Source organism: Selaginella moellendorffii, unplaced genomic scaffold (genome assembly GCF_000143415.4).
Source record: "Selaginella moellendorffii unplaced genomic scaffold, v1.0 SELMOscaffold_76, whole genome shotgun sequence".
NCBI classification, from domain to species: domain Eukaryota; kingdom Viridiplantae; phylum Streptophyta; class Lycopodiopsida; order Selaginellales; family Selaginellaceae; genus Selaginella; species Selaginella moellendorffii.
In genome coordinates this window covers 183,743-205,065 of record NW_003314337.1, presented here as the reverse complement: position 1 = coordinate 205,065, position 21,323 = coordinate 183,743, and the positions used below count along the sequence as shown (strand labels likewise).

The 21,323-nt window shown below is 52.9% G+C and overlaps 10 protein-coding genes across 15 annotated transcripts; 2 read left to right on the top strand and 8 right to left on the bottom strand.

Annotated features, from left to right (window-relative positions):
* On the top strand, positions 1-2,041 carry LOC9641510 (probable GTP-binding protein OBGC2). Its single transcript, XM_024660658.1, has 10 exons — positions 1-91; positions 142-633; positions 693-787; positions 837-917; positions 964-1,041; positions 1,098-1,298; positions 1,357-1,464; positions 1,518-1,592; positions 1,648-1,775; positions 1,834-2,041. Exons 1-10 carry the CDS (start codon positions 28-30, stop codon positions 1,919-1,921), a joined length of 1,410 nt encoding a protein of 469 aa, XP_024516426.1. The 5' UTR covers positions 1-27; the 3' UTR covers positions 1,922-2,041.
* On the bottom strand, positions 1,789-3,173 carry LOC9641509 (NADP-dependent D-sorbitol-6-phosphate dehydrogenase). Its single transcript, XM_002986723.2, has 6 exons — positions 2,993-3,173; positions 2,836-2,930; positions 2,664-2,781; positions 2,478-2,610; positions 2,210-2,429; positions 1,789-2,142 (listed from the first exon to the last, which is right to left on the bottom strand). Exons 1-6 carry the CDS (start codon positions 3,132-3,134, stop codon positions 1,912-1,914), a joined length of 939 nt encoding a protein of 312 aa, XP_002986769.2. The 5' UTR covers positions 3,135-3,173; the 3' UTR covers positions 1,789-1,911.
* A 114-nt stretch (positions 3,174-3,287) lies between these two features.
* LOC9642009 (lysine-specific demethylase JMJ705) lies at positions 3,288-8,739 on the bottom strand. The gene is made up of 9 exons (XM_002986722.2): positions 7,556-8,739; positions 7,399-7,477; positions 7,275-7,342; positions 7,066-7,213; positions 6,415-7,007; positions 5,587-6,363; positions 4,841-5,539; positions 4,019-4,774; positions 3,288-3,966 (listed from the first exon to the last, which is right to left on the bottom strand). The coding sequence occupies exons 1-9, from the start codon at positions 8,511-8,513 to the stop codon at positions 3,440-3,442; spliced, it is 4,605 nt and encodes a 1,534-aa protein (XP_002986768.1). The 5' UTR covers positions 8,514-8,739; the 3' UTR covers positions 3,288-3,439.
* A 45-nt stretch (positions 8,740-8,784) lies between these two features.
* Positions 8,785-10,075, top strand: LOC9641508 (rRNA-processing protein FCF1 homolog). Its single transcript, XM_002986770.2, has 9 exons — positions 8,785-8,904; positions 8,971-9,042; positions 9,111-9,216; positions 9,277-9,319; positions 9,379-9,451; positions 9,503-9,590; positions 9,667-9,723; positions 9,771-9,849; positions 9,901-10,075. Exons 1-9 carry the CDS (start codon positions 8,834-8,836, stop codon positions 9,912-9,914), a joined length of 603 nt encoding a protein of 200 aa, XP_002986816.1. The 5' UTR covers positions 8,785-8,833; the 3' UTR covers positions 9,915-10,075.
* On the bottom strand, positions 9,968-11,874 carry LOC9641507 (serine/threonine-protein kinase HT1). The gene is made up of 3 exons (XM_002986721.2): positions 11,023-11,874; positions 10,499-10,957; positions 9,968-10,429 (listed from the first exon to the last, which is right to left on the bottom strand). Exons 1-3 carry the CDS (start codon positions 11,665-11,667, stop codon positions 10,244-10,246), a joined length of 1,290 nt encoding a protein of 429 aa, XP_002986767.2. The 5' UTR covers positions 11,668-11,874; the 3' UTR covers positions 9,968-10,243.
* Positions 11,875-12,041: 167 nt separating this feature from the next.
* LOC9641506 (allantoate deiminase 2) lies at positions 12,042-14,529 on the bottom strand. Of its 3 annotated transcripts, XM_024660660.1 has the most exons (13): positions 14,371-14,529; positions 14,247-14,315; positions 14,092-14,174; positions 13,921-14,024; positions 13,772-13,856; positions 13,595-13,711; positions 13,432-13,541; positions 13,239-13,344; positions 13,089-13,175; positions 12,819-13,031; positions 12,617-12,742; positions 12,364-12,546; positions 12,042-12,303 (listed from the first exon to the last, which is right to left on the bottom strand). In XM_024660660.1, the coding sequence occupies exons 2-13, from the start codon at positions 14,293-14,295 to the stop codon at positions 12,157-12,159; spliced, it is 1,410 nt and encodes a 469-aa protein (XP_024516428.1). In that variant the 5' UTR covers positions 14,296-14,315; positions 14,371-14,529; the 3' UTR covers positions 12,042-12,156. The 3 variants fall into 3 exon arrangements, with proteins under 3 accessions (XP_024516428.1, XP_024516427.1, XP_024516429.1); XM_024660659.1 differs by having other exon boundaries at positions 14,247-14,499; XM_024660661.1 differs by lacking the exon at positions 12,042-12,303 and having other exon boundaries at positions 12,452-12,559; positions 14,247-14,499.
* A 48-nt stretch (positions 14,530-14,577) lies between these two features.
* On the bottom strand, positions 14,578-16,457 carry LOC9641505 (transmembrane protein 87B). Its single transcript, XM_002986719.2, has 5 exons — positions 16,223-16,457; positions 15,250-16,165; positions 15,094-15,189; positions 14,904-15,040; positions 14,578-14,837 (listed from the first exon to the last, which is right to left on the bottom strand). Exons 1-5 carry the CDS (start codon positions 16,432-16,434, stop codon positions 14,648-14,650), a joined length of 1,551 nt encoding a protein of 516 aa, XP_002986765.1. The 5' UTR covers positions 16,435-16,457; the 3' UTR covers positions 14,578-14,647.
* On the bottom strand, positions 16,436-17,831 carry LOC9641504 (protein ORANGE, chloroplastic). Of its 2 annotated transcripts, none has more exons than XM_024660668.1 (7): positions 17,645-17,831; positions 17,442-17,586; positions 17,274-17,381; positions 17,135-17,221; positions 17,001-17,077; positions 16,653-16,950; positions 16,436-16,592 (listed from the first exon to the last, which is right to left on the bottom strand). In XM_024660668.1, the coding sequence occupies exons 1-7, from the start codon at positions 17,803-17,805 to the stop codon at positions 16,515-16,517; spliced, it is 954 nt and encodes a 317-aa protein (XP_024516436.1). In that variant the 5' UTR covers positions 17,806-17,831; the 3' UTR covers positions 16,436-16,514. The 2 variants fall into 2 exon arrangements, with proteins under 2 accessions (XP_024516436.1, XP_024516437.1); XM_024660669.1 differs by having other exon boundaries at positions 17,442-17,581; positions 17,645-17,756.
* An 84-nt stretch (positions 17,832-17,915) lies between these two features.
* Positions 17,916-19,269, bottom strand: LOC112341101 (tubby-like F-box protein 13). Its single transcript, XM_024660609.1, has 2 exons — positions 18,212-19,269; positions 17,916-18,006 (listed from the first exon to the last, which is right to left on the bottom strand). Exons 1-2 carry the CDS (start codon positions 19,267-19,269, stop codon positions 17,916-17,918), a joined length of 1,149 nt encoding a protein of 382 aa, XP_024516377.1.
* Positions 19,270-19,521: 252 nt separating this feature from the next.
* Positions 19,522-21,323, bottom strand: LOC112341120. 3 transcript variants are annotated; one of them, XM_024660665.1, is made up of 8 exons: positions 21,114-21,323; positions 20,931-21,059; positions 20,775-20,870; positions 20,495-20,621; positions 20,322-20,431; positions 20,192-20,272; positions 20,062-20,144; positions 19,522-20,006 (listed from the first exon to the last, which is right to left on the bottom strand). In XM_024660665.1, the coding sequence occupies exons 1-8, from the start codon at positions 21,282-21,284 to the stop codon at positions 19,784-19,786; spliced, it is 1,020 nt and encodes a 339-aa protein (XP_024516433.1). In that variant the 5' UTR covers positions 21,285-21,323; the 3' UTR covers positions 19,522-19,783. The 3 variants fall into 3 exon arrangements, with proteins under 3 accessions (XP_024516433.1, XP_024516435.1, XP_024516434.1); XM_024660667.1 differs by lacking the exon at positions 21,114-21,323 and adding an exon at positions 20,680-20,710 and having other exon boundaries at positions 20,931-21,055; XM_024660666.1 differs by lacking the exon at positions 21,114-21,323 and adding an exon at positions 20,680-20,710 and having other exon boundaries at positions 20,775-21,055.

The following is a 21,323-nucleotide window of genomic DNA, read 5'->3' as shown; positions in this document are numbered from 1 at the left end:
TGTACCTATCTCGCTAGGAAAGCGGCTATGGCGAGCTTAGGCCTGCCTTCTTCATCATCGTTTACGGTTGGGTCCTCGCGATCGCTTCCAGGTACTTTGGGTTTTCAAATGCCAAGCTTTGCTAATTGAAGACTTTCTCAGGTAGACGAGTGTTGATTGAATTCGGAGGAGCCTGGACGAGACAAGGGGTCGGGCTTCGTCTGCGTTCCAAAGGGTCATTTGTTGTCTACTCGGTTGCGGCTACAAAGGAAGTGGTCCCTGCAAACCTGGAGAAAGAACCACACAAGTATTTCGACCAAGTAACTATCATCGTGCGTTCCGGTGATGGAGGTGATGGAGCCATCCTCAGCATGCCAAAGCCTCCCGCGGATAAGGAGGAGGCGAAGAAGAGAAAGAAGCTCAACTGGGGACCTCTTCGGAAGGCTCCAGACGGATCGATTTTACTCCCAATGGGTGGTCATGGTGGTGACGTCGTGATTGCTGCCGACGAGAATGCGGACTCGCTCCTCGAGTTTCATAAGAAGAAGAGATACAATGCGAGGCGGGGCTCCGATGTGGGTGCAGTGAAAATCTTGACTCCCAGACTCCGCGATGCTGGTGCTGCTCCAACTCTTAAGCTCTACGTGCCTGTTGGTAAGGAAAGCTATCTATGGTTTTCTAGTGTTCATTTTTTTTCTTTTTTTATTTTTCAGGGACTGTTGTGAAGCAGAAAACAGGCTCCAAGCTCTTGGCCGACTTAACCAAACCAGGAGACAAAATTCTTGTAGCTCGTGGAGGCCGTGGAGGAGTGAGTTTTTCCATTTTCTCATCTTTCTTATGTTTATGTGCACCTTTAGATGAGCATGTTGAACAACCCGGTCAGCAGGAAAGTACCACAAAAGTTAATAGCACCAATCGTGACTGATCCAAGGGACAAGGTCTGTCATTCTATGCAATCTCCAGCTTGAGCTAACTATCGTGCAGACGCTGATAAAAGGTGTCCCAGGTGAAGAGCTTGTTCTGGAGCTGACACTACGAGTCGTTGCTGATATTGGACTAGTGGTAATAAATTTCATGGTTTACGAGCACTGTTCTTAAGTCGGAATTTCCTTTCCAAGGGACTGCCAAACGCAGGGAAGTCTTCACTACTAGCTGCAGTGTCGCAAGCTAGGCCAGACATTGCAGCATATCCATTTACAACTTTGATGCCAAACCTTGGAAGACTTCAAGGCGATCCCGAGACACCTGATGGAGGTTTGTGCGGTGGAGCAACGATGGCGGACCTTCCGGGGCTGATTAAAGATGCACACCTTGGTAAAGTGCGAAGCTCAAAACATCTCTTTCCTTGGGTTGTTTCACCGAGTGATGTGCAAACAGGGACTTGGACGCATGTTTTTACGCCACTTACGAAGGACAAGGTTGATTCTTCATGTGGTGGACGCTTCAGCTGACAATCCCGTGGAGGACTACAAAGTCCTCTGTGAGGTACACGAGTGGTGCTTGCTAGCAACTTGACGAGCAATACTTTTTCATTGCAGGAGCTTCGCATGTATAATCCGGAGTACTTGGACAGACCTCACATTGTTGTGCTCAACAAGCTGGACTTGATACAAGTAACTCTTTTCTATTCTCTTGTCCCAGCCGTAAAAACACATGCTGGCTCTGCAGGAAAAGGGACGTGTAGAAGCGATCAAGCAACGAATTCTGGAAGTACCAGATGTCCCAAGCATGCAAGATGATGATCGAACTGCCAGAAGTTATCCTCGAGCAGCGGCTGTTGTTGGCATCAGTGCACTGTAAGCAAGAATGAACTGCTCAAAGACGTACTCAAAGTTTTTATTTTTCTTTTTTCAGGAAACGAGAAGGCATCAGTAATGTGCTCAAACAAGTCCGGCGTATACTAAAAATTTTGGAACAAGCCGAGGAAGGAGATCAAGCATAGAGATCGATCCCCCAGAACCTTGCAGGCTGGTTGCTTCGGAGCTTCTTGTCCACCTGACTGATCTTCTTTATTTCTTCGTGAGAGAGCTGGAAATCAAAGATGTCGATGTTCTCTTCCAAACGCTTGGCCTTGCTCGACTTCGGTATCACGTTTGTGTTCCTTTGAAGACCCCATCGCAGCATAACTTGGGCCGGAGTCTTTTCATACTTCTTTGCCAGTTCCTGAAACACACAAAGTTTGTAACTTGGAAGAAAGAATGGAACAAAGGTTTGTTTTTCTTTCACATACCAGGAAGAGCGGATCTTCCAGAGGACTTTTGTATCCAAACCACTCCTCGTTTGCAGCGCCGCCACCAAGAGGAGTGTGGGCAGTGACAACAATGCCGTGCTTCTGGCAAAATTTGACAAGATCGTGCCTCTGGAAGTAAGGATGGGTCTCAATCTGGTTCACTGCCGGCTTGATCTTGGAGTAGGCCAGACAGTCCGCCGTCAAAAATATGTCATAGTTGCTGGAAAATGATCCAGCGTGAGTTACTCATGGCGCAAGGATCACACACCTTATCCCAATGCTGCGAACGATACCAGCTTCCACAAGCTCCTCCATGGCGTGCCAGGTCGATTGCAAAGAAATGGTCACGTCGATTTCCAGCATACCATCCTCGCCTACTGCACTGCCCGTCGTCCCAACACCTACATACATACACGATTAGCATACGGAAATTCACGCAAAGCATCCATCTTGCCTGTGTGCTTTGTCGCCACCGGGAAATGTATGAGGTAAAGATCCAAATAGTCCAGCTGCAGCTTCTTCAAGCTATCCAGACACGCTTCTTTCACATGCCCGTGATCGGAGTTCCACAGCTGCGGCAAACAAAGAGAGTTAAGAAATACAGCGCTCGAGCTCTTCCTTCCCACCTTGGTTGTGATGAAAACATCCTCCCGCTTGACAAGCCCCTGCTTGAACGCGAGCGCCAGAGCTTCGCCAACCTCGGCCTCGTTCTTGTAGTCGGCTGCCAGGGCGAGACATTTGAGAAACAGGCCTAGCTTTCTTCCACAAAGAGAAATGACTGACCAGCGCAATCGAAATGGCGATACCCCAGCTCCAGCGCCCGCGGGATGATCTCCTTGAGCACCTCCGGCTCCGCTCGCCACACGCCCAACCCCAATGCCGGCATCTTGTGGCCGCTGCTCAGCTCCATCACCGCTCCAGCCATCACTCGAGCCCTACAAACAAACACTGCAGCTTTATAGTAGTGTTTTGTTTATATCTCCGGCTAACTATAAAGGAGGCACAAACCCACATTTCTTTGTCCGCCACCCTGTGTGTGCCTTGCGACACTCTTTTATATATTTCCCGTCAGCTAGTATACAAGGAGGAGATCACAGCTCCCAAGAATCTCTTTCTTCCAGCGAATGAATGGGAGAGTAAAACAATGACAAATCGACGAACTCCACGATCAGAGGAAGAAACATTACCTCGCATGTGTAAAAAAGTTGGCGACTTGTTTCCTTTTGTTCTTCACGCTCTGGCGTGACCCGTGTTGCGCTTGTGCCTGCTAAAGTCGGACACGAATCTAAACGTCTTGTCACACTCGGGGCACGAATACGGCCTCTCGCCGGTATGGACTCGTATGTGCTCCGTCCTCGCCCACGCCCACTTGAAGGACATTGTGCATCCCTGCCACGGGCACTTGAGCGGCCTCTCGTCCATATGAACCCGCCGGTGCTGCACCAAGTACTTGTGCGAGAAGAAGCGCTTGCCGCACCCCTTGAACGTGCACTTGTTCTTCTTGTGCTGCGCCAGCTCTTGCTCCGAGTTGAAGCTCATCGTACACCCCTCTACGTCGCACGGGAACGGGTTGTTTGCGTCGTCCACCTCGTCCGCCGCCACCACACCCACGTTCCCACCACCACCATTTCCTGCTGCTGCTGCCGTCGTCGCCGCCGCTGCTCCTGCTGCTCCCGCTGCCTTTGCTCTCTTCCCGCCACCTCCCCTTTTCTTACCACCCTGCGGCGTTTCAGATTTCTTGCTCCGGTAAGTACCACCTGCATGCTCACCATCAGTCATGCAAATCCCACAACAATATGTGCTACTTACACTCGATTCCTTCCCAGCCCGTTTCCGTGACACACGAGAGAGGGAACGAGTCCTGGTTCTGGATCAGCGCCACTTCTTCGGCTGGCGCAGCGAGCCTGTTAAGCAGATTCTCCCACGTTGCACGCTTCACCCGCGACTTGCTGGAAGACCGCTTCCTGCTTGCAGCAAAGCACGGCAGCGCCTTGGGAGGAGAGGTGTCGGAAGCACTTCCGCTCCTCAGAAAGTACTCGTCAATGTCACTAGCACTCTCGTCCACCACAACCTCATCGTCCTTGCCGTCCTCTTCAGACTCGTCGGCATACGCGTCGGTGGCAATTAGCCCCGAGACGCTGTCCGGAATGTCCTCCATGAGACTGTTAAGCTCGTCTGAGTTTTCTACGCACTCTATCCTGGCTTTCTTCGACAACACCAGCATTTGACTGTCGCCACTCCTCCTTTTCAAACGAGCAACCAGCTTTCTAGCTCGATCGGCTGGCCTCTGATCCCACTCTTGCATCTCGTCAAAACCGGTGTCCTGTTGAGATGTGCTGCATATGCCATTCGGAGATATGTCACTCGACCATTCGTAGGCTTGCATGGGAGGGCCTAACGACGGAGAACACGATACTGGAACATCGTGCCACTTAACCAGCTCGGCCGAGTCAAAATCTGAGTTTCTTTGGCACCCTGTCGAGGAACTAGCCGGATTAAACGAGGTCTCACAAGTAGTAAGTAGCCAGCCTTGTACGTTCGTTCCTCCGTGATTCTTCGTCGAATCTAGAGAAATAAAATGAAAAAAAAAACCTTCAGAAAGCCGGCAACTATCAAAAAGAAAATGCGTACCTTGGTCATTTTGCTGGTTTTCGCTAGAGTTGCATTCTAGTGAAAACACAGCCTGCTTGCAAACGCCATGCTGAGCTTGTTGTAGCCGGGCTTGTAAACCATCAAACTTTAGTCTTTTCTTTCTTCCTTCCCGGGCAACAGCATTTCGTTTTGACTTCCGCAAAATAGCTGCTGTCATTACTCTTTCCTGCTGCTCCCAACCGTCTTTCCTCAACTTCTTCAATGGTTGACTAGATAGTCCAGGAAAACTATTTCTAATCTTCATAGCCGGCTGCAAACGTTTCTGGATTCGTAAGACTTGGCTCAGTAAATGTGCAGCACTTTTTCCACCCCCTAACAGTGGATGCACCTGACTTGCTTTCCACTGCCTTCCGCACCAAATCATTTTCTTTTCCGCTTCGGGTTTCGTTGTTAAAGGTATTTCCGATTCAGCCTCAGCTTCTGTTTTTCGATCCTCCTGTTCTAATCTCACTTCCGAGTTCACTATACCAGCAGTACCTTTCCTATTTCTTCTGCTTCCAATCCCCATCTTCGCACACCAGTTCCAGCCAAGGCTGTTGTCTATCTTCAAATGGATTGCCTTGCTTACTATCTCGACTTCTGCTTCAGATGCCTCGCGCAAAGGTATCTGCTGCCAGTTAAAAATGGCGTGCATTCCTTGACCCAGCTCTTCTGCTTTTCTTTGAATGGCACCATAATCTGAAAGACAAACTTGAAACAAAAGTTAAAAAAATACAGTAACGTACTTGGATGGCAGATAACAAGAACAGTTGCTCCACCAAGGGGTTGTAGCTTCGTCACAGCCTCCACCGCATGCTCAAGGCATAAGACATAAGGTCGGGCAGAGCCCCTATAGAACTTCCATGCTCCAATTGTCTTATCCACATCTGCCTCGTTGTTTGAGCAAGAAAGGATCGGATTTGCAGCGTCGACCTCGACCGCGGAACAATCTTCGTCTAGTTCGTTGGTGGAGAAAATGTTGTTGGATTCACAGTTGAAGCTACAGACTGGAGCTTGAACAACAGGAATTTCCGTTTCTCTGTGACTATCACATTCTGTCACGTTCGTAGCAGTGGCCGACGAGTTATCCAATATATCAAGATCCTTCGTTGGCTCTTCTCCGAACCACAAGCCTTTCGAAACAAATATTGCCGACAGCGACCGGCCTGCTCCAGCTTCCACCACTGCCTGGTTTTGAAGTTCCTGGTCCAAGTCTGCGACACATGGCTCATCTCGAAGGGCCAGCCACGGTGCGTCGACAGATGTTCCCACCTCATCCGTACTTATGACCGCATCAGGAGGAACATCGGGTCCACACTGCTCGATGTCTTCCTTCAGATCATCCTTGTACATCTCTGCTAATAGCTCGAGAGAAGGCCGAGTCAAACGGGTTCTGACTTTCAGGAGTTTCTGGAGCGCTTCACTATCTGGGATGTTGTCATCGGAGAGGGAGCTCACTTCGGGTAGCAAGTCGCAGTCCCCGGCATCGGGTTCTTCGTGCGCACTGTTTAGTTGGCATATTCCTGCAACACAAAAGAGATGAATTTCACAAAGGACTTGAACATCGGGCTTACCTGAAAAATGAGACAGTTTTTTCTGAATTGACCCCGTGTCTACCTTCGGAATGTCGGAAACGTCCACGAGGCTGGAAGGTGGCAAAACTCCTGCCTGACTCGTACGGCACTTTTGCGGCTGCTTGCGCTGGCGATAAGAAAAAGTTGGAGTTGCCATCGGTTGCACCAAAGCCATGCTTGCAAAGCATAAGATTCCACAGGCTGCACAAGGTAGTGCACCCCACGGAGTAGGCAAAGGAGCTATCCGAGATGCTTCGTTCGCCTTTCCGTATCTATCTGGCGAGAAAGATTTACTTTCCACGGAGAAAGGCTTGTCGTTGTTTTTCTCTGCGTGGAGCGAGCCAGTGTCAGAATGACTTGTCTGTTGCGTTTCAGCTTCGCAAGCCTGAGACGCGATCATTGTTTCAGCTGCCGTTGCCTGTGGACGAGTGCCAGGTGTTTTGCATTCTCTCAAAAAGACGCATCCTTCCACTCCAAATTCCAGCAGCTTGGCAATGACCGTGTTGTTCTGGTTAACTTCGTTCACAAAGGCCGACTTTACCGCGCTTTCAACCTTAAATGTCGATAGTTGAAGCTGCGGGCTGCTTGGACTCCTGTCAAGCCACTACGCATTTAGAGGCAAAGGGATAAGAAACGGACACCACCACGTACTTCGCAAGCGACATTGTAAATAAGTAGAGAAGTTGTTCGTGTGAGAGCATTGGGAGATGACTCATAGATGCTCGTCTTGCTGCTGCTTCGCGCGCAACCTCCAGCCACGCAGGTGTAGCAAAGTTCGCAGCCTCTCCACAGTTGAAACCTGAAAGTCAAACGTACCAGATATTCACGTCATGTACAGAAACTTTTACAAACAGACAAACCATGACTGAAGCCCAGATGGTAAGCTCTTGGAAACGTAATGACGTACTCTCCCGGATTTTGCACGAGCCTAACATTACAAAAGAAACGTTGGCATCGGGGTAGCTATCGACAATCATTGACTACCTGCAACATGGTACTCCCGCGGCAACCAAGACTTCGGGCGAGAGTACAGTCGTCTTCTCTCCCAAAAGAGTGAACGCGGCTGCCAAAAATTGGAGAAAAAAAAAGAAAGAGAAAAAGCTTGATCGTCAGCCTGAAACGATTTTATAGAGAGACAGACCTCGGGGCTTCAAGCGACTGCCATAGCCATACAAACGAATGACTTCCTCCAGAGCACAGGCTGCATCCGATGGCACCGCATACCACGTTTTCCGAGCACCCGTGTGGAGATAGTTGAGACTGTGGAGCTCGTGGTCCTCGACGTGCCAAGCAAACCAGCTGAAGAGCATACCAAGGTACACCATCGGAGTGGTGACGCCAGGGACTTCATCCGGCATGCACTTGAGTAACGAGCCGTGGGAGCGGGCAATGTTGCGGATGTTCCACCCACTGCCGGCCAGCTCTCGGCCATCTTCTCCTTGGAAAGCTCCAGCACCCGAGTCTAGAAACGCAGAGCCTGGAATATCGTTTGCGTACTCGATGGATATAGGCTTGGAGAACTCGGCATTCCAAAAGAGTGTCTCCACTGCCAGCGGGCTCAAGTCGTCGCAGCCAGGGCCGAGAGTGGTAGAGGAGAAGGCCTTGGCCTTGTCCTCAAACTGTTCCAGTGTGTAGTATTCGCCACTCTCCCAGACCAGCTTTTGCGCTCTGTACTGCGATCCCCCGCGATGTCTCCTCGGGTTCCATCCCAGCTGCTGCCTCCTCGTCGTGAATTTCGCCGTCGAATCCACACTCTGCGGCATGACAACCCGAGCGTCTCCTTCTCCCCCGACGGCGCTACACATGCTACGCGCCAGAGGAGGAGCGGCGGCGGCGTGGATGGAGCAAGATCCCGGAGCCGTGGCGGCGGCAGTGGTAGCGTCTTGGGTGGCCGCGAGAGACGCATTGAGGTTGGACAGCACCGTGTTCTCGGGGGCCCGGCTGTATGGGGGAACGATTTTGCAGATACCATAGTGACTGGCCTCCTGCTCAATCTTGAGAATGTAGGCAATGGGATCCACAAACTCCTCCTCGCTGGGGTGGAACTCGGGCGCCAGGGGCAGCGACGCCAGCCAAGGTGCTACATCTACGCCTACCATGTCTGGCTTGTCTAGGCAGCCTCTCCTACGCGCCCCCAATCGATTCAACCCTGCGCCCCATCAAACCCTGATTTCACCCGCTGTGCTTGCTGCCCCAGGGATGAGCGCCTCCAACGCCGCCGCGCCCACTGCCATGGACGCTCCAGCTCCGCCCACCCCAGCTCACCCCCAGCCCTAGCGGCCTCCTCTGCTTTCCTCTGCTCGTGACGGCCGCGACGGCCTGTGAAGGGCAGTTTGAGATATTTCTTTTCTGCAGGGCTAGAGCTGGACAGGAGTCGAACCCGTGGTCTAGGGCTTTTAGGGGTCTGCCAGTGGCAGCCATGGGGAAGGCGCCGAAGCCGCCCAAATTCGCACAGATGAAATCTATGGTCAAGCCGAAAGCGATTCGCAAGTAAGTGAGATCCTGGAACTCGCAGCTCGCCTGAGAGGATTGAGCTTACACATTTCTTTCTCACAGGTACAAGGAAGAAGTGCTCAATCCATTCAAGAAGGACAAGGACAAGGAGAAGGAGAAACTCGTCAAAAATGTGTAAGCTCTCACTTCTTTCACGGCTCGAGGATTTCTACCCGTTTTTTTCCTCTTTGCTATCGCTGCAGTCCAAATGTGTCGTCCGCTCTGTTTTTTAAATACAATACAGCGCTTGGACCACCTTACCATGTGCTTGTCGACACAAATTTTATAAACTTCTCTATCCAGAACAAGGTAGTCCCGCATTCTTGCTTTGCTCACTTCACATTTGTTCCTGTGTTTGTTGCTTCGCAGCTGGACCTTGAAAAGGCGATGATGGACTGCCTATACGCAAAATGTGAGACTGGATCATGCATACTTTAGCCTGTTCTCCAAACTCATGGTTTTCACTCCAAGGTACTCCGTGCATTACCGACTGTGTCATGGCAGAACTTGAGAAGCTTGGCACTAAATACCGCGTGGCGCTCAAGTAAGTGGAACTTAACTTTGTAGTATTTTCCAGCTGAGACTTGATTTGTAGGATTGCCAAGGATCCAAAGTTCAAAAGGATACCTTGTACGCATCCAGGAACTTATGCCGACGACTGTTTGGTTGAGCGTGTGACTCAGGTATGCGGACTCCTTTTTATCTTTTTTTTTTTTGTGTCCAAGGCCCGACGGTTGCTTTTTTGGCGGTGAATGACAGCACAAATGCTACATTGTAGCGACATGCGATCGTGATCTCAAGCGGCGTATTCGGAAGGTGAGGCACTGCAATCGAAAATGCTTTACTAAACGTAAACGCTGTAGATTCCTGGCGTGCCTATAATGTTCATCACTCAGCATAAGTACTCAATAGAGAGATTGCCCGAGGCCACCATTGGAGGAGGTAACGAGAAAGCCTTTTCTATTCTATTCTCATCTCACGTACTTTGTGCAGCTCCGAGAACGTAATAATGGCCATCATCGGCTTTTCCTTGCGGATGTTTCATCGTCAGAATTTTGTATCCGGGTTTCAGTTTTTCTTTACTGCGTTGTGTTAGGTTACCATCTATGACAATGTGTAAGATGTCGCGGGAGCTGAACCGAAAGCAGATCAAGCAGTCATTGCTCAAGTGATCACTTTTTTTGTTCAAGTTGTGCTAGGTGTGTGTGATCGCGATCGGAATAATAGAACATGAGAAAGATTGATGACCCGCAGCGAGACGCTCCAGGAGAATGTCAAACGTTTGGCTTGGTCAGAGATAAGTTTTCGTATTCCGTTTTCTCATTCGACTTTTTTGTTACCATTTTTCAAGGGGATCATCGCTCCGGCTGCTCCAGTTGCGTTCCATTGACAGCTGAAATTGCTCAAGAGTTTCAACGAGCTGCTCAAAGTCAGGGCGCGCGTGCGGATCCAGAGACCAGCACCTTTGCATGAGCTGACTTAAAAGAGATGGACAATCACGCGGCACCTCCGGTCTTGCGTTCTGCAAGAAAGTAAATGAGATATGGCTCTCGACAAGGAAAGCAAGACACCAGCAAGGTGGATGGTGTACCTTGTTGACAACTGCAAAGGCAGCTTGAACTGGAGTCATGTCTTGGAAAGGAGTCTGGCGTGTGAGCAGCTCCCACAGCACAATGGCGAAGCTGTAGGCATCCACCTTGCGGGAGTGGGCCTTTCCGTTGACGAGCTCGGGTGCCATCCATCGGAAGGTGCCAACATCGGAGGTGACGCTGTCGCCACACTCGGACTCGAGCGCCGCGACGCCAAAGTCCGTTATCTTGACGTTGAATTCGTCGTCGAGTATCAGATTCGCGGATTTGAGATCCCGGTGGACCACCCGTTGCGAGTGCAAGTATCGAATCCCCCGCGCGATGTCCAGGGCCATGTCCACCACCATCCGGAGCGGCAGCGCCGCGCCTCCGTTGGAGCGGAGGAAGTCCTTGAGCGAGCCTCCGGCCAGGTACTCGGTCACGACGCAACACACGGGCGGCCTCTTCCATGCGCCTACGAGCTGCGTTCTAGCGTAAGAATGGAGAATGGAGAGAGAGGCATCATACAAACTCCAAGGCCTCTCACCTGGACAACGTTTGGATGGCGGAGCCTCGAGAGTAGGGAAACCTCCCGCGCGAAGAGCTTGTCCAGGGTCGTGGTACCAATGGTGGCGGAGTCGCAGCCTTGTGGGTGCCGGGTGACTTTAACAGCCACGGCCTTGCCTTGGTAGATGCCATGGTAGAGGCGGCTGTGCGCGCCGGATGCAAACCTCGGACCCAGCAGCAGCTTGGACAGATCAATCATCCACTCCTCGGCGGCCTCCACGGCCTGCTCGTCGCCCCGGGGCTCCAGGTAGCGGGACCACGACACGAGGCGCCGGAGCTCTCGCTTGGGCTGATGCTCGCCGCATGGCAATGCAGCCGACGGCGATGGACACTTACCGTCGTCGCTGCCCAGCACAGGCAGTGGACCCGAGAGGGACTTGGCATAGCTCGCTTTTGGGAGACTGTGCCGACGATCTGATTGGGTGCGCGCCGGAGGTGGAGTCCCTGGCGCTGGAGCTGGAGGCGCTGGAGCTGGAGGGGCTGGAGCTGCTGCCACGGAGCTCGTCTTTGACTTGCTCCTGGGGCTCTCCTCCCCGTGGCCTTCCTCCTCGTCCCTGGACAAGCTCAGCAGATCCATGCGGTGGCAAACGGAGCGAGAGAATCTGTAGCGGCTCAATTCACCCATCTGGATGGCTAATCGCCCCAACCAATGCGGCTTCTTCTTGCTTCTTGCTTAAGACCTGGCAGCTCCGAGGCTCCTACAGCCTTTCTTTAGCCGTGACACAAACACACACACACACACACACTGTGCCTAGGAGGCTAGCCAAAACAACAAACAGGTATAAATATACCAGTGCCTTCTGCCCTCTTTATCTATCTTGTTAACTGCTACTTTGTTCCTCCCTGTCGTACACCCCATGCACGGAACACGGAAGGGTACGACACCGTAACACCACAGCTGGATGGGAAATCCCTCATTTCCCGCTACTCTACTGCCACACCCCTCCAACAACACACATGGCCTCTTTGATTGCGAGCAAAGCTTTGACTCTAGTCAAATACCGGTCAACGTCAGTTTTTTACGTGTGGAAGCGAAAGAATCAGCGCTAAACAAAGATCCAAACATGCATGTGCACCGCCCGCAAATGCTATTTACAAATCACTGGGACTAGACCTAGATTGGCGCTGGCTGCTCGTGCTCGAGATGATTGTTGAGGAAGTGAAGCAGCGACAAACTGGACGCCAAAACGTCATCGTCACTCACACTCTCCGCCGGTGAATGGCTGATCCCGCCTTTGCACCTCACAAACAGCATCCCAATCTGCCACAAATGAAGCGAATTCTGTAAGCCACCATGACAATTTCTAAAGCGTTCAGCTACCTTGGTTAGATGGGACATTGCCATTGCGTCGTGGCCAGCTCCGCTCATCAGGCTGGGCACTAAGTCGTCCGCGGCCGGTGCATCCACACCACCTCCTCCAGGAACCTCCAAAACTGTGGATTCAGCAGCTGCTTTTAAGCTAGCCATCAAATCCTTGTCACAGCCAACAGCCTTGGCCTCATGCTACGTACCACCACTAAAGAATATTAGCCGAGGACCGACATGGGACTGTTAGACGACGCAAGAACTTTACCATTTTGTCGATGGTGCAGGACAGTCCCCGCCCCCTGCAGATGCTGCGAATAGATTCTTCAACTTCCCCCACAATTTCCTCCCGAAGGGAATCGTCCGTCGCTCGGAGATCGATCGTGAACGCAACCTGCTTGGCGGGTCCAGCAAATCCATTAAATCAAGCTTTTTCTTTCTTTTCTGGCGGTGTTTCTCTTGTTCATTACCTCCCCAGGTATGACGTTGCTGGCACCGGGCCATGAAAATATCTCGCCCACCGTGCACACAAGCCCGCCTCCACCGGGAACTCGAGCCAGCGTGGGGCTTTCCCTGCACAACTTCTCCACCGAAACTATGGCTTGCGCTGCTCCCGGCATGGGATCCTTCCTCATTGCCATTGGCACCGTGCCGGCGTGGCCTTGTGCTCCATGCAGCCGCACCTGATACATGTGATCAAAGTGGATGGACTAAATACACTGAAAGCGCTGTCTACGTACTTTGAGCCGGGTCTGGCCCGCAATTGCCTCCACAAGTCCGAGTGGGATCCCACGGGCCTCCAACACTGGACCTTGCTCGATGTGCACCTAAAGCAGCAGCGACGAAAGTTACTCAAGCCACTCTCTGTCACTTTGTCTCGCTTAGTTTACCTCCACGTAGCCCCACACCGATTCCGGAGAATATCTGAGCTGCACAAGGCTGTCTCTGGTCCCCTTGAAGGAGCGGGCTTTGAGAGACGTCTCCAAAGTGGCACCACTGCAAGCAATGAACGAATGACGCTCAACCTCAAAAACCACAAACAACATCGTATACGTAGCAAAAGAGGAAGGGAGAGCAGAGCACCTTCGATCTCGAACGGACAAGATGTCGGGCCGGAGCACCCCAGCAACGGCAGCGCTTCCCAGGAATGTGGACTGGAAACGAACGCCCTCCTCGTCACAAAACGCGATTATCTGCAAGCAAAAAGCCAGGAGGAATGATTTAGAAGTGACAAATTGCATGGTACCTCAATCGGACGCACGTAGCTCCGGAGCTTGCCATTGCTATTGAGCATCTTGACGGCGGCGATGGCCGAGACTATCCCCAAGGCTCCATCATACTTGCCGGCGTCGATGACGGTATCCTGCACGAGAATCTCATCAGAATCCCTTAGGAATCTAGTGGAATCCCCAAGTATCTGTACCAAATGAGACCCCATCAAAAGCGCTGGCGCCGACGCATTAGCACCGTCGGCCCGACCGTGAATGTTGCCGATGTCGTCCATCCATCTACACACAAACAAGGCAAAAAACAAAGGGACAATTGCAAAACATGTCCGGAAAAGTCGATTACGTGGAGAGGCCCGCATCTTGCATCCATTCTTGCACAAGCTTTCCTGCTCGTATCGCGGCGGGGCTCAGAAAGGTTCGCTCCAAAAACTCCTTGGAATCACTTGTCTGGAATTGTAGAGCGCCATTAGGATCCAAACGAGACACCGAAAAAGATGATAGACAAGGGCGCAACCTTGCCGAGCTGGTTGAGCCTGGCAACGGCTTCGTCCCTGAGAGTTTTGATGGCATCTAGAGAGTCCTCGGATGTGGCGATTTCTGTCAGCACGACGCAAAGCAGGGGCAAAACATTAGAGGGGCGATTTGCATGCAAGCGGAGATTCCACTTACTGGCCAAGAGAAGCAAGACGAGTAGCAGACCGCATGGAGCGGCAGCCATCGCCACAAGAAAGAGCTTCCCTACAAGCGAGAGAGAAAGGAGAGAGCGAGTTAAATAAAAAGGCCCGACGCCTACCACTTGGGGGCGATCAACGCCGTTGGGGGCCCAACGGGGAAGATCCGTGCTCCGGCGAGCTGGGAGAGTAGTCACTCACTGCTGTCAGCCTTTCTTCGTTTTTGTCAATATTTTGTGGCCGCAGGAAAGATGCTTATGTCAGAGTGCGTGTGTCTCGTAGCATCCTCTGCTAGGTGGTGCGTTTCATTCGGCTTTCCTTTTCGTCTCTAAGCCAAGGTTTTAACATAACAAATTAAACGCGTTCGTTACAAAAAAGTTTCTTCAGTATGAACATTCTTCATTCTCGCTTATCTTGCTGCTCACTGTCTTCGTCCAGCCGAAACACGTCGCTACTCACTATCTTCTTCTCCTTTCTTTCGGGTTTGATGTTAGCACCCACAGCCTCCGGCGGGATTGTCATCTTCGACGCTGTGAGAGGAATGGACTCTTCATCGCCCTCGTCGCTAATCTCTTCCGAGTAGGCATACCTGCATCAGTAGCAAACATAGTCAAGCGCTGCTTGGCATAGATAGATAGATAGATAGCTCACTCACCTCGTAGAGTTATGTGAAGGAGCCCAAAGCGCACAGATGACGCACAGGATGCAAAACGTGAGCACGTTCCAGAAAGCTGAGATTATCCACGCGCTCGACCAGTGCTTCCCATCCGAATCCGAGGCCTTGAAATACAGCTGCGCACGCAAAGAAGCGGTCATCACTCCCGTGATTACAAAGAGACACTCACCTCGAATCCTATCCAAGCTACAGCCACAAGCACCGCAATGGCCAGAGAGTTTGTAAACTTTCGGTACAGGTCCAGCTTCGCCGATTGTTTCTTCACCTGGAGCGTATCATTAAACACATGTGAGATGGAAAGAAAGAATCAAACGTTGGTTTTAACCTGCAGCTTCTCCAGCGTCCTTGACAGCGATGTGAAGATCCACAGGATGAAGAAGGCATCCAGGACAGCCACCGGCAAGACGAGCAGCAGCTTCACCCGGTAGGAGATCTCGTCGATCCGTCCAACGTGCTCCACCACATCCAAGCACTCTGACGCCACGAAGAAAGTTCCACCCAGGAACAGCACCTTGGATGTGAGACCCCCCAGCGTAGGCTGCACCACACCATAGCCCATGGAGACGATGAGCACCAGGATGCGGGACAGCGTCTTCTTGACAGCGCCAATGGTGACTGCCCACAGCGTTATGCCCACCGGCCGCTTCCCGGTGGCGTTAAAGTTGACGTAGTCGAAGTACCAGGTTGCCATCTCGGCCATGCCCAGGCCGATGACGAGCGTGATGCAGTTTTGGAGCTGGAGAATGTCTCGCCAGAACCGCGTGTACTGGACGAGCCACACCAATCCCAGCGCCAGGTACGCCACCGACATCAAGGCGTAGAATGGAACCAGCGGCGTCATCCTCCCGGGCAAGTAACCCGACGGATTCTTCCACACCGTCTTGCCGGTCACCTCGGCGGCCTCGAGCGCGGGATCACAGTGCACGAAGTAGAGCAGATACATGCCCGTCTTGGTGATGACAATCTCCTCGACCGGCATCCGAGCCTGGGTGCTGGACTCGTCGAATTCCACCCGGACAACGCGCGGAGAGCTCGGGTTGTCGGTGGAGTTCCGGTAGATGATCTCACCTTCCTTGCAGCCAACTTCCCTGGCAAGGTCCGCGCTGCAGCACAGATCCAGGCGACCGACGAAGGCCGATCCGCCCAGATCGTCCCTGTCCGCCACATCGAACGCGAGAGCCTGGATGAAGTGCCCACTCCCGCCGGCTGCCTTGCGCCGGAACACAAGCGATTGATCAAACCTGTGCAAGCAAGCACGCTCACTCAGAATTTCCACGGAGAGAATTCCACTTCTCTACCTGATGTACGATCGGCCATTGGCGAGCCCGGATTTGGCAGATCGCGGCGCCGATGCGTAGAGCCCCTCGCTGCCGCCGAAGTAGACAAATGCATTACCCTGCGCTTCAAACCGGCCGTGGGAGTAGTCGTGGACCGACGCATCCACGAGGAGGAGGAAGAATGCCGCGCCACACAGCGCGGCGGCAGCCAGCAGCCGCAGCTGCTTCTCCATGGATCACCAAGCCCTAGCCAAGCCCTTAGTAGGTCGGCCCACTTAAGATTATATAGCCAAAATACATATCCAGCGACATCTCAGTCGAATGGGTCGATCCGGGGGTCGTGCTCGCTGGCCAGAGCCATTCCCGTGCACAGGCAAGTCGGGCACATCACCTGCATTCCCGCAAAAGTCACGAAAACACACACACACAACAAAAGAAAAAGGTCCATCACCTTGGCTGCTCCCGAGCAATTGGGACACCTCTGCGTGGTCGTCCGGCGGATTTTCGATTTTCCTCTCGCTCCTGCTGCTGCTGCTCCTCCTGCTGGCACTTCTGGCGAAGCTGTGTCGGGCAGGATCAAGACGGTTCCAGTTCCAGAGCAGCGCGCACAGGCGAGGTAGCCGGTCCCTACGCAGTACTTGCACCGCTTGTAGTCCTGCTGCTTCACGTTGTTGATCTCCACCACCATTAGAGCCGAGATCACGCCCACCGCGCCACCCGAGAAGGAAGCCACAATTGGATCCACCTGGCTGGATTTGCAAAAACACCACCTTTTGAGTTTACTGCCGCAGCTAAGTACCTGAGCTGGAGCGGAAGATGCAGCATCTGGATAAAATCCTTGTACGAAGAACCGCCCAGTCCCAGCTTGAGTTCCAACTGGAGATCAAGAGCTCAGGGTGAAAAAGCCACGTAATAGAAAAAGAGAGAACTCACGGAAGGGGCGAGAAGGCCTCCAAAAAGCATGATGCTTGCGATGAGGCCGAAGCAAATTGCGTAGTAGAGCTTCAAGGTCTCCGTTTTCTGGAAGAAAAGAGACACGAGTTTGGATTTGATTCCATGCGACGAAACTTACGAGTGGAGGAAAGAAGGGAATGGACGATGGATACTCGGGCGTATCCCTGTCATCTTCCACTCCTTGCTCTGCGTTCTTGATTCGCAGCTGGATCCGCAGCCTTCTCACCTGCGGAAACACACGGGTTTGCTCAACATCGTACCCATTAGAATCGAATCCCACACTCGCCTCCTCCATGAGCAGAAAGATTTTGTTGCGGCGGCTCATGATGTTGTCACGAATTTCCTGCAGCTCCATGGCTGCAAAATCCTGCACTGTGTTTGGCCCTTCGATGATGCAGAAACCCGCCACGCCGGCATTCTCCGCATCTGCTCTAGAGAAGAAAGGAGGAGCTCACAAATTCGTCCATACGGGGTTGGAGGCTGGCTTACCTGGAACTGGAGGGAGGAGGAGAGTCCCCAGCAGCAGCAGCAGCTATGGCACCCTTCGGGCCTCTCAAGGCAAGCCTGGAACAACAGTAGGCATGGCGGCGGAGGTGGTGGCCACGCGCGGTGAAGAACAAGGACGGATTCAATTTCGTGAGGCTAGCCATTCGTCGCTAGCTACGAACACGGATGAAAGGTCATACCTTGGGTTTATTCCCTTCCTACTTCACTGTTTTAACTTGCTCGCTCACCTCCCTCTCCTCAAACTCAAAACGCTTTACTTATTTGCTTTGTTTGTGCCTCGAGAACTTTCGTCACGGCTCAAGCCCCGCACTAGTGGCAAAGCTGCTGAGGCAGATTGCAAACGCCTGGAACGCCGACAGCGGGTAGCAAAAATCCATGGTATAGACGTTCTTGTCGATCTTGCCCAGCTGCAAGATTATCGTGTTGTTGTTGTTGTTGTTGTTGTTGTTGTTGTTGTTGCTGCTGCTGCTGCTGCTGCTGCTGTCGGCGCTAATCAGCTGAAAGTTGTGCATGGATGGCATCGTTGCTCGGCCTTTGAAGTCAAGCGACCAGCACTGCTGCTGGGCATCCCATGCAGGAACTTTGCTCCGCAGCTCCAGGTGATGGCAGGCCTCCGACTCCACCTCACTCTCGTCTCCCTCGGCTTGCATCATCACCGGCATCAAAGCAGCAGCAGCCGGAGGGAGAGCCACCACCGCCGCAGCCGATCGGCTTGTGGCAGCAATCTCCAGCATCGACGACCGTCTACTCCTCCGCCTGATCCTGTTGCCGCTGCTGCTACCGCAGCTCTTGAAGCTAGCATATGGGGAAGCACAGCTCCACGTGAGCAGCCACGACCTGACCGACGCAGGCATCAGCCTGCGCTCGTTCCTCAGCCTCCGCCTCTCGAGAACAAAACTGAGGCCGCCGCCAGCTTTGCATGGCTGCGGGAGAGCGCACTGGATGCGTCTCTGCCGGATCCCGTTCACTATATGCTCTACAAATCTCAAGCTTACCACCGGAATGCTGCTGGTCTTGCCGTCGTCGTCATCCGCGTCGTCTTGCTTCTCCCACAGCACAAACTCGGACGCCCAAAAGTTGGACTTGAGCTTGCCAAGAGTGTCCGGGCCCTGCTTGTCCATGAGATCTTGCGGGTCCTTCCCGACGATGTACGAGAATCCAGTCGGGAGCCATCTCCGGCGGGCAGCCAAGAGGAAGTGCTTGTCGTCGCCATGAGCACCCGCATCCGACGCGTCCACACCACCGCTCATGAGGGTCTGGTACAGAAGAAAGTGGTTCCCCTTGCGCGTGAGCAAGCACTGGATCGGAGGATGATGACCCCGAGGCCCCGGCTGCATCAGTCTCCACGGGAACTCGATCACTGGGCATGAAGGCGGGGCGGAAGCGGCCCAATCCCCAACCTTGCTACCCTGCCGCTGGACGAAGCCAAGGATCTGGCGCCTCCACGATCGGCAAACCCCGGCCATTGCAACCACGCGCCTCGCTTGGCCTTTGCTCTGCTGCACCCTCTCCACCACGTTGGCCAGAAGCTCGGGAGCCAAATCCCCCCATGTCTCCAGGTCCTCGTCCTCCCGATCCAGGTCCTCGATCGTCGTCGTCGCCTCCATTCCTGTGCACCCTCTTGGATGGACCCAACCGGAGGAGAGCCCCGTCACTCTCCGCCGTTTAGGTGCCAACCAATGAATCCATCCCTACATTTGAGCCGCACCACCGGATCCCCTGACGGCCCCCTCCCACCAGATGAAGGGATGGCGAGCGCCGCAGTCCACCAGAAAACAAATGACTGCCCATCCTATATGAGGCCGAGCCCGTCCTGTATGACATGAGCATGAGTTAACAAAGTTGCAAAAAAGAATATATTTCCCCCCTGCCGGATCGCCGGGCCTTGAAGCTAGCATACCTTTCACCGGCTATTGCCGTAATGTGAAACGTGGCCAGACACACCCCGGAAAAAGCCAGCCGACCATAGCAAGAGCATGACACCACCACTGCAACTGAGGAGGAGATGATCACCCCCTTGTTTTTTATATTTGGTAGTGGAGCCCCGTCTCTGTCACTCGAATGGAAATCTTAACGAACACTGATGAGAGAGCAAGTCGAGAGCTCCTCGCTCCTCCTCCATCACAGCTGCTGCAACTGGGCTGGCAGCCGACAAAGTGGCTTGCCCCCACGCTTCCGTCGGCAGGCAAGTGAATCGAAGAGACAAGTGATCGACTTATCAATCACTCGAGCCGATTCCTCGAGTTGAGCCCCCACCAGCGCCATCTCTCTGCGGGAGCTTAGCTCGCGCAGCAGTTGACTCGCGGCGGCTGCTGTGCAAGTTTTCTCAGTGGACGGCTGGGGCCTGCTAGTGCTTGCGCTTTAGCTGTGGAAACAAATCGACACTGCGGAGCTTTTACCTCAGTGCATGCATTGCCGAGGGCAGAAGTGGCTCTAAAGTCACGCAAGGGACCGCATCGTTCCATGCTCGATTGGCGCGAATCTGGGAAGGGACAGCTGCTCAAAGCAAAAGAGAAAAGATATGCTTACGTTGATGCGACTGAGCATGGCCTTGGAGTTGGTCCAAGTTCCATCCATCAAAATGAAGTGAAGTGCACACGCAGCCTCCTCCTATAAAGCATTTCGAGTTATGCCCCCTCGACGTATCCTTCAGCTTTACCTCCGACCGCTTTGATGCTTCCTCCACAAACACGTCTGCAATTGGAATCTCGTCGACCCGGTATCCAGTTTCATCCCGTCCCGGATAGACACACCACACATTCTCGTGGCCTGTACACACAAGGCAAAGCTCAATAAGTGAGTGATACTTGTCTGGTCCATCTATCCACAAACCAGCCTGCTGAAGAGCGCTCCACATGGCATTCTCTTGCTGCTCCACGCCAAATATGCACAGCTTCACCGCCTCAAACCCAAAGGTTTGCCAGAGCAGCTTCCCGGTATTGTTCTTCCTCAGGAAATCCTGCACAGGAGAAGCACGAGTCACTTGAATCACGCCAAGTCAGCAGGCAGGCTCATACCAAATAGCACAGCATGCCCCCACACTCAAAGCTGAATCCTTTAACGAAGAGCGCGGAGAGAGTAAAAATACAGGACACGAAAGGAGCGACACTACCTTGGGATGCATGTAGAGCCAAAGCTTGATACCGCGCCACAGCGATCCCTTGACGATCTTGTTGCAGATGCAATCTTCCAGACGAGGCAGCCAGCACTAGAAATAGACAAAGCACCAAGAAAAAAAAAATTTACGGGCGAGAGAAAGATCGCATACCCCGTCACACAGGTAGCCATCGGCGCTCAGCAGCCGGCACGCAATCTGCCGGGCAGAGAAAAACTGCAGCTTCTGCTCCGAATCCGCAATGCTTCTATAAACAGCACGATGCCTTTTGTCCTCTTCGAGCTGCAAACAAATTCCAGTATTACTCGTCCACTCCACTCAAACCACTCAAACCACCTCGACTTTGAGAGGAGGGCCGAGAGACTCAATCTTGGTAGCCGTCTCCTCGACGAGCTTGACGAGCATGGCAGGCGGCGGCTCGCAATCCCCGGTGAGAGACTGCCATCTCCTGAGCAATGCCTCCTTGTGGCTGTGCATACCTCGAGCTGCGGCGACGCTCCTCCGCATAGCACATACAACCAGCTCTGTGTAGCCCTAAAAATGCGA